The sequence below is a fragment of the Echinops telfairi genome, unplaced genomic scaffold (assembly GCF_000313985.2).
Source record: "Echinops telfairi isolate 266 unplaced genomic scaffold, ASM31398v2 ScPeMD7_7467;HRSCAF=8505_1, whole genome shotgun sequence".
NCBI classification, from domain to species: Eukaryota; Metazoa; Chordata; class Mammalia; order Afrosoricida; family Tenrecidae; genus Echinops; species Echinops telfairi.
The window spans coordinates 42,944,354-42,956,602 of NW_022111368.1; the positions used below are offsets into that span (position 1 = coordinate 42,944,354).

The 12,249-nt window shown below is 40.7% G+C and overlaps 1 protein-coding gene across 4 annotated transcripts in view; it reads left to right on the top strand.

Moving 5' to 3' along the window:
- RMND5A (required for meiotic nuclear division 5 homolog A) overlaps positions 1-11,644 on the top strand; it is a 58,382-nt gene extending 46,738 nt beyond the window's left edge. Inside the window, exons 5-10 of one of the 4 annotated variants that reach the window (XM_045283888.1) lie at positions 842-1,008; positions 1,650-1,815; positions 4,396-4,498; positions 5,907-6,061; positions 7,162-7,249; positions 7,744-11,644. In XM_045283888.1, the coding sequence (XP_045139823.1) occupies positions 842-1,008; positions 1,650-1,815; positions 4,396-4,498; positions 5,907-6,061; positions 7,162-7,225 (655 nt within the window). In that variant the 3' untranslated portion in view covers positions 7,226-7,249; positions 7,744-11,644. Of the gene's footprint in view, positions 1-841; positions 1,009-1,649; positions 1,816-4,395; positions 4,499-5,906; positions 6,062-7,161 lie in introns of all 4 variants that reach the window. The other 3 variants (XM_045283889.1, XM_045283890.1, XM_004707948.2) reach the window with 3 other exon arrangements.
- Positions 11,645-12,249: the final 605 nt, after the last annotated feature.

The window sequence follows — 12,249 nt, forward strand, 5'->3', positions numbered from 1 at the left end:
AAAGGTGTACAGAATCTAGGGAATTTCGTAGTGAATCTCAAAGTGTTCCAAATACATCATGTGATACAGCAGTCCTTGTCCTTGTTTGAAAACCACATGAAATATTGTCATTATCATCTAACTTAAACCCCCCTCTTCTTTTAGTGCAACACTAACTCATTGCTAGTCTATTCCGAGTCTTAGGACATGCAAGATGCTATGGGTTCAAACATCTTTCTAGTTTTTTTGTGAAACTCAAACTCGCCGCCATCAAGTAAGGGCCAACTCATAAATTCTGTAGTGGCTGGATAGTAAAGCCCCCAGGAGAATTGCATAAGATCTAGGTAGGTCTACAACTATTTAGGAGTTGAATATGTATAGTTATGTTTTGAGGAGCCGTGGCGATGCAGCGTTAACATGTTCAGCTGCTAATAAAAAAGATTGGTGATTTGAACCTGCCAGCCACGTCATGAGAGAAAGATATAGCAACCCGCTTCTGTAAAGATTTATAGAAACCTCTGAGCGGTTCTACTTTGTCCTGTAGGCTTGCTCTGATTTTTTTAGTTGTAGTTGAGGCTATTTATGGGATTTTCAGAAAGTTTGTTGAAAAAGCCTATTTTTAATTCCGATTTTCCATGAACGTTTGAAGTTCCTGCATGTTTACTTCGTTTATACTGCGTGGACGTAGGGTGAGATGTTACTGGAAGTCATCCTCCAGATGGCAGAGTAGGCCTTTTTTGTGTTCTGGGCTCAATACACTTTGACTGTGTGCTTAATATCATTATGGATTTTTGTTTGTTTGTTTGTTTTTATTTGGGGCTCTTAGTTATTTAAAACATAATTTTCTCCCCCCTTTCTTTAGATGGGCAGTATCAAACCGAGAAATGCTCATAGCCCAGAACAGCTCCTTGGAATTTAAGCTACACAGGCTGTATTTTATTAGCTTGCTAATGGGGGGAACTACAAATCAGCGAGAGGCATTACAATATGCTAAAAATTTTCAGCCATTTGCCCTCAATCATCAAAAAGGTGAGTCTGCACTCTGACAGGTTTCTCCTCTGAAGCCTATAGCCACCACCGGAGCACAATAGTTTAGCTTTACTAATGAGCCACAACAATTGTAGACGATAATCACTTAGAGAAAAACTCTGACTGACCCTAGAATACATTAAACTTTCTCAAATGAAGAGTCAGAATGTGACCCACTGAAGTCGCTGGGATTCCATATTAAACAGAGAGATAGAGAGTAAGGCATGTTCTTCCTCTTGTTCTATCCCAGCCTGGTCTCCTGCTGCTGTTGTATCCACAGCAGTGTCTTGAGAGCCAGGGTGGCAGGAACTAACTACAAGGCTCATTGTGGTCTGTACCCAAGGATATATGGTGGTTTCACTGATGTAATTGCTACTCTTCTAGATAATAGTTATATTACTGTGTCTAAGAATAAAACTGTAAGTTTAATATTTAGTGTTTTCATTTTCTTTCATGTTCCCTTCATAAATGTATTTCTTTTCATGTGGAGATGGGGAGAGAAGCTAAATTTAAGGATACTTAGTTATTTTAGGCCAAATTAGGTAGGAATATATTTGCCTTTTTTCAGCCTGCTACTTGCAAGCAAGCTGTATTTCAGGTGGGGCCATTCACACCTCCTCATTACTGTCTCTCTTGCTCAGACATTCAGGTTTTGATGGGAAGTCTTGTATACCTGAGGCAAGGGATTGAGAACTCACCTTATGTTCACCTGCTTGATGCAAACCAGTGGGCGGACATCTGTGACATCTTTACACGGGATGCCTGTGCCCTACTAGGGCTCTCTGTGGAGTCCCCTCTCAGTGTCAGGTAAGGGAATTGACTCTGTTACAGAAATACTCATGTGCTGCAATGGCCAAATGCTCTTGTTATGCACTTCTCGATATTTAAAGCAGAGAATGTTTGACATTCTGAGTTTCCAGGTTTGCTTTGATAACAAAAAGAGTGCAGTTGGCATTGCAAGAGATCTTTATAAATGGTGGTAACTCCGAATTTTAGGACATGAGTCTCTGTAGTCCGGGTCTCAGGTCCCCGAGAGCTTTTTCCACTGTGATGGCATTTACACAGATAGAGCAGAAGCAATGGCGGGTAAAACTGTTAACACTTTAATACGAGTGTGGGGGCTGGAAGTGGCACCAAACTACAAACACCTGTATTCCTCACCACCACATATGAGGGTTAGTCAAAAAGCATTGCCACATGAAAAACCAGAGAAGCCAAAATAACAGTAATATGAAATTTCAAATGATATTTATTAAATGATAAAATTTGCAGGACAAAATTTAAGTTGTTATGTCTCAGCAGATCCTTCATCTCATTCTGTACACTTCTGAAGATAATATTTCCATCTCTAATGTCCCCAGACTTGTACTCTCTGAGAGTACAATGTCCCAAATGTCTCCAAATGTACTCTGAGAGTACAATGGCCTCTCATGTCCCCAAAGAATTGTACTCTCCCAAGCAGTGATTTGGGCACCATTAAGGGACTCAAATCATGTTCTTTTCAATGTTCTTTGTGTTTTGTGAACAAAATAGTCTGGAGAAGCAGATGTGGTTTGGTCTCTGTGTTAGACCAGGTTGACTAGAGAAACAAATCCAAGGACACACTTATACCGTATATACTTGAGTAAAGCCGACCAGAATATCAGCGGAGGCACCTAATTTTACTACAAAACCCGCATTAAAAATGTGCTAAAAAACCCTCGGCTTATACACACGTATATACGGTATATATGTATGAGAGCTTTATATCAAGAAATAGTTACATATCAGGAAAACAGCCCAGTCCAGATCAAGTCCTTAAGTCCGATATTGGCCCTTATGTCTGATACTAGTCCATAAACCCCCCTTCAGACTCACGCAGTCACAAGCAATGATGCAAAATGCAGGAAGATCACAGGTCTGTGGGTGCAGAGTTTTGCAGATCCAAAGGCGGTGTCTCTGGCAGCTTTCTGATGACTGGACAGCAGGAAGGTGAAGCAGAGGGTGAGGGAGGTTCCCAGGGTGCTCCTTGTGAGAAGGTCACACTCACAAGGAGGCACTATCAGGCTATGACCTGATTGACAGGCTAGACTCCACCCCTGCACTTTAAGTTGACATGAAATTATCTAACTACCACAGTTTCCTAACAAAATTTTCATGACAGCCCTTGCTACCTTCTAAGAATGTGATAGGAAAAAATTATTTGGCGTAACTTTCCTGGCCTGATTTTCAACCAATGTGCTTTTCAGTTTTCTAAAAAACTTCTTCATAGTAAAGCCCCCCCACCCCCCCCCACAATCATTCTATATCATTTACAAAATGTTTATCATGATTGCCCTTTGGAGTGCCTAAAAGCAGTTGCCACAATCTTCTGAGGTTGAATTGAAGTGGCCAGACTCCCTTAGAATGCAGTTTTGATTGGGCCTTTGTTTAAAACCACAAGTGTATTAATGAGAGAACTTCTCTACAACCATCTACTCAACACAGAGACATGTTTGAACATGTTCTATTTGGATAAACCAGGACATATATGAGCTAGATCCCTAACAACAATGTGTTTTTTTCACTTACCCCCATACTTGCAGTTTTAAAAAGGCTGGTATCACTTGATAAAGCATTAAAAATCACCACATTTTTATTAGTGCTCTAGTTAGATACATATTTTGGGTCATACATTTTACAAAGACTGTAAACAAGTATGGCGGTGTATGATACCGTGCCATAGGTATTATTAAGGGGGGAAAATCTGTAAATTCATGGGAATAGTGGTATTTGTGTTGTCAGAGCTTATCTAACTTCAAGGGAGACGACGCTCAGGATGAACCCAAAGAGATTGCTCTGAGATGGAGGTCAGATATACCTTCACTTACCAACCTTTTTACCCAACCTGCTACCCTTCTCTCCCAAAACTCTCCACTTCTCTGCTGGGGTTGATGATCCCATCGAAATGATCACACAGAATCACTGTCCTTACATGTAAGTGGTTTGTTACAGATGTAAGAGATACAAATTGGGATTTTAACTTTATTATGAATTAGGTGAAGGTTTCCAGAGCAGCTCATTAGTCTACATTCAACAATTGGTTCATGTTGTTGCACCTCATTTATTGCAGTAATCCCACATCCTCCCTCTGCTTCCTGTTTCCATTCTTCCTTTCCTATCCCTTTGAACTTTTGCCCTTCAGTGAATGCTGCTTTCTCCCTTGATTGATTGTTTTAATATAGGAGTGAGTGTAGTCCTAGACTTGAAGGATGGCTGGTTTAATGGAAATCCATTGCGTTTGCTTTTGGTTAAGCCGAGGGTTCTGTGCTCCACCCACTGGCCATGGCCTCAACACTCTGAGTCTGGAGGAATTGACATTTCTTTAGTCCAAATAGTCTTGTGCTGACGGCTCTTCTGCTCTCCCAGTTTCTCAGCAGGGTGTGTGGCGCTGCCAGCTTTAATTAATATCAAAGCTGTGATCGAACAGAGGCAGTGCACTGGAGTTTGGAACCAGAAAGATGAATTACCTGTGAGTTGCGTTTTCTATTGTCTATTTACCTTTCCTGCGATTGGGGGAATAGTGGAAACTAAAGGTTTTCAATGCCCCTCTTTTGCTTTTTAACCAGAAAACCATGTGGTAGCCCTTTGAGGGATTCTTGTCTGTACAATGGGACTTCAAAAAGTTCATGGAAGTTTTCTTTCTTTGTTTTGTTTTGTTTTATCATCAACTTACTGAAGGCCCTCCCTTCCCTGAAGGACTTTTGTCCAAATAACTATCAGTTCAATGTAAAGTAACTGTGAAACCTAATGCAAGCAAATGCCAGAAGCTCTCTGCTTGTATTCTGCAAGGTCCCCACACCACTTATATCATGGCTTTTTTTTCTCCAAACATAGTTTAGTTGGATTAATTTTGTGTTATGAATTTTCACTTGTTAATATTGTTCTAATACCAATCAGAATAAAGACCTAAGTGTTTAAAATTGTTTCTTAAACACTAGAAATGTACAAATGACACCTTTGCTCTGTGTCCACTGCTGTGATGGAAAGAACTACAATTTTAGCTATTAACTCCAATCACTTGCCAACTCAGTAACTTCTTAAGGCAACAGTTGGTTCGCCTCTAAAATGGGATCATCCTTTTCATTGTGTGTGGATGTTGAATGCTAACCACAGTGCAGGTGGCAGGCTTAGAAGTAATGAGGGACCCAGAGCGGATAGCTCATATGTTGCAGCTAACGAGCCAGTCTGTGTTGAAATTTTGCATTTTTACTGGGTCTCTTATAGCAGTGATAAAAACTCTTGCCAGGAATTATCATTGTTCTTGTCAGGGTTTTGTCTCTTTGCATCCACGCCTGTGCACAGGTCTCTCTGCAGTTACCTTACTTGTCCAGCTGGTGATCCTGTCAGTTGGCTGCCCCAGCTTGGTGTCAGTTGGTGAGCCTCAGAAATCTATTTTGATTGAAAGTGCAGGTGTGCTCCAGCCCTGCATTGTGGCCAGGAAAAAAAGTAGCACTTGTCTTTGCTCAACTGCTGCAGATTCCAGCTTGAGCCGTCACGTACTGCCTGAGGCAGGTTTCAACCACAGTCTGACCGCTTCCTAGTTAGGCTGTGAGCATCTTTTACACCTGCACACCAGAACAGACTATAGTCTGAATTCACCTACACTTACCTGTCAGGCTCACCAAGTGACTGGAGTTGATGTTCTGGCCTAATGATCTGGGGGTGATTTCTCCCCCAGCCCCCAGGCTTGTTGTTATTCTTTGTCAATTTTCTTAAAAGAGTTTGGGTAGTGGGCTTTAATATTAGCTTTTCAGTTTTACAAGAGAAAAACACCCCAAACTGATCATCATGGAGCCTGTCTTGGGTTTTTGAAAAGTTAGAGGAATGAAGTAAAACTTCTGCTTTTTTAACCCCTCCCCACCTTTTTTTTTACACAGATTGAAGTGGACCTTGGTAAAAAATGTTGGTATCATTCAATATTTGCTTGTCCCATCCTCCGTCAACAAACAACAGATAACAATCCACCCATGAAATTGGTCTGTGGTCATATTATATCAAGAGATGCCCTGAATAAAATGTTTAATGGAAGCAAGTAAGTGTCTGACTTTATATGTTACTAATGTCTTTCAGAACTTTATGGGAAGGCTAAAAAGTGACAGAGGTAAATATAGCTAGACTCAGAGTAAGTAGATTGCATTTGTTGAAGTGGATAGAACTAATCTTTTGTCAGTCTTTATAATTTATAACTAGGCTTTATGGTTGTATTTATAAGCATGATCTTTTTACCATAATAAGGTAGAAGCCTTTCCTGGTCATTATCTTTTATCTGGAGTGATATAATTGGGTGGGTGTAATTGAACCAGTGAGTACCGTTTTTTGCACAGTGATAGCAAGCGTGAAAGCAACACTTTGCTTTCTCGTGTTGTCATGTGTCGTGGAGGTCTTCTTATGTGCTGCAGGGACCCTCATCCTTTTTAAGAAGATGCAGAGGATTCTTCCTGTGGAAATAGGGTCATGCATTTAACCAGTTCCCATTTGGTGGGTTTCTATGATGTTGCATTTTGTTTTTGCTATTGTAAACGGTACGAAAGTGATTGACTCATCTCTCCATGATATATCCATTCATAGAACTAAGTTTCAGATGCCTGTTTGTACCGTTTCCAGTTTGAGCAGCCAGAGAATTTTTTGCTGGAATTTATTTCAGAACTTATGGCAAGGCTCATCTTTCACGGGAAGGCCTTGGCTTGTTAACATGGCTGTGTATGCCTTCGGCAGCTGCTGTCAGATTTTCTGCCCTTGACTGGGTCATCTGAGTAACACATTCGAAGTTGACTCAGAAACATATTCAACCAGAGACAGATACAACCTAAATCTGTGTAGAAGAGAAGATTGATTTACTTGAGATTCTCTATCCATCCACCCTGGAATAATTTTGAGAAAAATTGTCTGTTTTATTACAAAATACTTTTCATTAGAGAAAGGCTTTGCATTTCAGGATCTGGCTTAGGCAGTGTTTACTTGTGACCCTTTAGAACTTGGTAGAAAGCACAGTGAATTCTCAGAGCAGAATGCAGAGACACCCAGAGTGTGGTGTGTGTGCGCGCGGGCAGTGGTTAAAGATAATCTCTTAACTAGATGAAAATAAATGCTCCCCTGATTCAGTATTGATTTTTTGTTGTTCTTTGTCTTCAGATTAAAGTGTCCATATTGTCCAATGGAACAAAGTCCAGGAGATGCCAAACAGATATTTTTCTGAAGAAATAACTATAGTTTGCAATTTGTAAGTGAAACTGAATTGTGAGCGCATATCAGAAGAGAATGTTCCATTTAATGCAGCTAATCAAGGACTCCCGTGTTTATATAAGCTAATGCTCTGGAAACTTTGCCAACATTTTAGTATACATACACTGAGGGGAGTGCTCCAGATGATGATTATTATAGGGCTTTATTATATTCTTGGTCTTCATTTCTGATCAAGTAAATACACCAGCAGTTGTCATTCAATGCAGGTTTTTGTACTTAATTATATGGTAATTTTTTTTTTTTTACTTTTTAAGAGCCGAAACAGAAATTGATAACCCCTGCCCAATGTGGTTAATATTTCTCTAGCTTTTACTTTTGTCCTTTTTCTTGGTAATTGTATGCTTTGAGAATATTTGTGTAAAAGTTTTCTTTCCCGTTATGTATGCATAATTAAATGGAAGTTCTTCAAAATAAGCTTGATAAAATGGAATTGTGATTATAAAACTAATTTGCATTTTTCCTTTGCTTAAGGAAGAAAGCTGTGCTAGATTCCAAATTTGCTTTTTGGTGTTTTCCTCTGCTCCAGCTCACTGAGGAGTCAGCACCACCTGCTCATGTGCTCCCTTTGTAGCCCCAGTGGGCGACCTGGTTCAGACCTCCTCATGCAATTGGCAGGCTGGTACGACAAGTCTTCCGCTAGAACAGAGTGGAATGAATACTGCTTCTTTGCTTTTATTGCCAAGAGGTGCTCGTTTTAAAAGTGTGTTCAATAAAATGAAATTCTGAAGTTAGAAGTGTTCTTATGTTGCTATTTGCTCTCTTGGTCTTGGCAGCACCATTCCCTGAAATTTGCCTCCAGGACTTGGCTGTCCCTGGCATTTGTAGATCATTGAAGACACAAGTGTTGTGTGTGTGCGCGTGTGTCAAGGTGCCCAGCATCAAACATCGTGTATCTGGAAGGGAAGAAGCATGTTCCAGCCCTAAAATGCAGTTTACCAATCTCATCACTTTTAACCCTTAATGTTTGAAGCTTAGCCAATTTTCTGTAGTGCAGTCTATTTATGCTGTTTCGGTATTTGACTAGTAGCCTGTTGAATTTTTTTTTTTTCAGTATGCTGTTGAATTTAACGCCTCTCTTTTGCAAAGTGTATCATCTCTGACTGAAATCTGTATATTGTTTTCATGAATAACAGATCATGATCTTTTTTTTCTCATGAGTCACCATCTTTTAAAGCACTGCCCAGAAATAGCCATGTGTCAGACTTAGTAAGAGGCTTTCTCTGTGTGCAGAACTACATGGGAAAGACTTCTGGGGACATAATGTTGACCTAAAGCCGTGAGGCTCCTTCATTCTGAGAGGACTGTTCCATGGAAATCACCAAATGTTTTGAGACTTTCTTTCATCGGACTTCGAGTGAAGCACCCACATAGGAAAGCTTTCTGAGAAAATGAAAGACGACACAAGCTAAGAAGTTGACGCTTCCTACTTTAAACTACAGATTGACTTCATTTGAGGGACGGAGAATAACAGATTTGGTGCTAAGTTCTTTGGAAACTGGCAGCATTTGTAAGTTTCCCAGCCTGGATCGCTTATCCTAAATTGTTTACTTGGGAGAGTTGGGATGCTTTTGTGAGAGAGAAGGTACTGCAGAGACAGCACTGCTTGCTAACGGTGGCCAGGCTGTAGTGGAGCACTACTGTGCTGTGTGCGTGAGCCAGGGATTGGTTCGTGACTGGCCAGCTCCCGGTGCTTGGCTTTGGCCAGCCTCATTCTGACCACACTGCAACTTTTGGCCCCATATTTCTGCCTCAGTGTTCCAAAGTGAGCTTCTCTAAAGATTGCTTTCTCTGCACAAAGACAGCAGCTGGAGAGAGCAGAGAAACTCCTAGGTCTGTGAAAGATAGGTAAAGAATCCAGGTAATATTCTGGTTGGTTGTATAAAATCTGGTTTATTATATACACGTATATATAGGTATATCCTGCCCCTCCCTTTGGGTTAAAACTCAGACTTTCATCCTTTTTTATCTTTCTCTCCCTGCACTAAATTTAGCTTTATTCTCATCGCCTCAAACACACCACATTTAGCTTTGACATTAGGTGAGCAATCCAGCCCTTGCTCTGGACAGAAGCTAGTGGTGAATATTTTGGGGGCCAGACATAATGCACAGCTCGCTCAGGTCACTTCCAAAGACAAAGCCAGAGCTGCTTGGTCCCCTCTCCCTAGGTTGGGAATCCTGTGGGCAAGTTTTTTCCATAGCTCATGAAACATGCTTTAACGAAGCGTGTGATTTTATAGCTTCCTCTACAAGATTCCTATTGTCCAACGAGAGAGAGGGCTGAAAATGGAAATTCTGTTGACCTGACAAATGATGTCATTTTTACCTCCTTTAAGTACATGAACTTAAAGTTCCTTGGAGACTAAGCATGGAGAGATGCATTTGAAGAGGCCAGACCCTAACCAAAGATGCTGGAATACAATGCTCTGCCTTTCCTGCTGTAGACATACCTGCACAGAATGGTGTTAGGAATGGGTCATCACTGATGCGACTTCAGCCATGCAGCAGGGGTTGCTATGTATTTCCCTGTGCCTCCACTTGGAAGAGGTCCATGAGCTTTCAAGGTTTTTTACAGTCAATTGATTTTAACAGTGTACGTTGGAAACAATTTCAGGATGGTTTCTTATACTTCTTTGGGAACCATTTTTTGTATCAGTTGTGAACAAAGGCCACAGCACTATGTGAAACTGTAAAAAACTATTGTCAAATCCTTAGAGTCTAGCTTGCCCCAAACATCTGCATTTTCAAGTACAACCTCAGTCCAACAGGGCTAAAGTCTTTTCAAATTTTTTCTCTGCGTAGTTATCACAGATGCCATTTCTATTGTTTTAGTGGTAATTATATGAAATCTCTATTCATAAATGAACGGGTATCGGTGCCTCTTAATTTAAAAAAATGTTAAAGAGCCACCTCATATTCATAGGATGTGTGTGTATTTTTCGAGTGTGCGCATTTAATTGAGAATAAGGAAGTTATGAGGTGTAAATCTTTGATTTTTTTCTCTAGCAGCTAATGTGTACAGACACTAACCCCCACACTGAATTGTGGGGCAAGAGGATCCTTTTTCGCTCCAAGTGGTCCCTTGGGCGACAGTGTAAGTTCAGCATTCTTTAGGCCGTCAGTTCTTTCCCCCACAGTGTTTCAGCCTTGGCGACAAGTGGACATAGCAAAAACCAAGAGAGCTTGGTTATCCGCACAAGACAAACTGCTGGCAGGCTTCATTAGCCTTCTGGTTTTCCAGCTCAACCTCTGATTAAGTGGATTGACCGCCAAACTGGTCAGTCCCTTTAGTCAGCTGACTCAGGTTATTTTCAGGGAAGGCGCAGAGGCATGGTTTGGTTAGATTCATCACTAGGATGTGTAAGATGCAAACACCAACCAAACACCTTTCATTATTTAACTCTGTGTACGTTCTCTTGGGTAACACTAGAGTACCGTGGTCTCAGAATGTTAGCAAGGGACACACAGAAGGTTTGTACTCCGTAAACCTGCCCGGCTGTGGCACGTTTTACATGGTACTATTATAGTGTTTACCCTAAACAGGTACAAGCTTCATGAACTCTTCTTACTGAACTATAATTGAGTAGATACCAAAAATAGGCAGAATAACAAGTGTGTTTTAAGAGCAAATGAGTTGCAATTAGTGTTAGGGTGATTTTACTCCCAAGACATAGGAAGAGAAACGAAGTTTTGTTCTCAAGACATTTCACCATACAGTTCTAGGCTGTGGTGGGCATATGCCTCGGTCACTTCCAGAGAGGGGAAAGCAGCTGGACCTGGCTTAGAGCACATGCTTTTTTCGTGTTGTGGGCGAGCTGCCTACACACTTCCCTTAGGGTCATTTACTGTTCTCCAGCCAGGCAGGTGTGAGGCTCACTAGGATTTAGTGCCTGATATCTTTTCTTTTGGGAAGGGGTGGGACTGAATGAATGGGGATGGATGGATGGGAAGCAGGAAGAGAAAGTGGGAGCAGGTGTGCGTGCGTGCATGTCTGAAATTCACCAGGCCCCGGGCCGTGTCGAGAGGACCAGGTATGCGGTGTATTTTGCTCATGACTGCCGTGTGCATGTTGTTCTGTTTTGTTTTTGTTTTCCCCTCTGTATTTTCTAAACGTACTCTAAAAGGATTCATCAACTCATCTTGTTCAGATGGCTCAGGATTGTATTTCTTTTTGCTTACCCTGTGTTCTTGGGTTCTATAGTATTTCTCTAATGTATCAAGAATAGTGTTGCACTGTTATCTATCATATAGAGCTATATGTATGGAAAATTTTGATCAGTTTTTTTAAAGTGTATTCTGTTTGCAAAGGCACAATAAAGTTGCATTGTAGAGACTATAGGCAATAAAGCTAACAATAAACCTTATTTAACACAAACTGTATCCATAGTCTCTGTTCATTAGATTTGCACAAAACATCTAGCTTGCCCAGAACTTTAAGAGATTTCACTTTAACTCAAGGAATTCTAAAACGTTTAGTTTATCAAATCCAGACTGATAAAACAGTTTTGGAAAATGATAAATAATTTATCGATCTGTGTGTTCCTATGTAAAACATAGAGGGTTTCTTGTATATAATTTTTAAAATGAAAGAAGTATCACTTAAAATGTTTTGTGAAAGCAGTCTGTAAAAATGTGCCAGGTGACAGAAGTGTAAGGCACGGAGGCGAACTTTGTGTTCTGTTTCCTAGAGGTCTGCATGTAAAGGATGAAAGTCCATCAACGGCATCCCCAGCATGTCCTTTTCTGGGCCACCAGCACTGTGAGAAGTGGTGACTGGCCAACATCCTGAGTTTCCAAGTAGGGAAAACTTAACTGTTTTCTACGAGGGTGTTATTTATGAACTCATCGTTAAAACAATTAGTGTATTTCTTGAAGCATTCAGGTAACCAAGGAAGTTGTATAGTGAAAATGACTTTCTACCTCTTCTTCACCAAAACAAGAGGATGAACACCAAATGTGCACAGGGGATCTTTGTAGTGG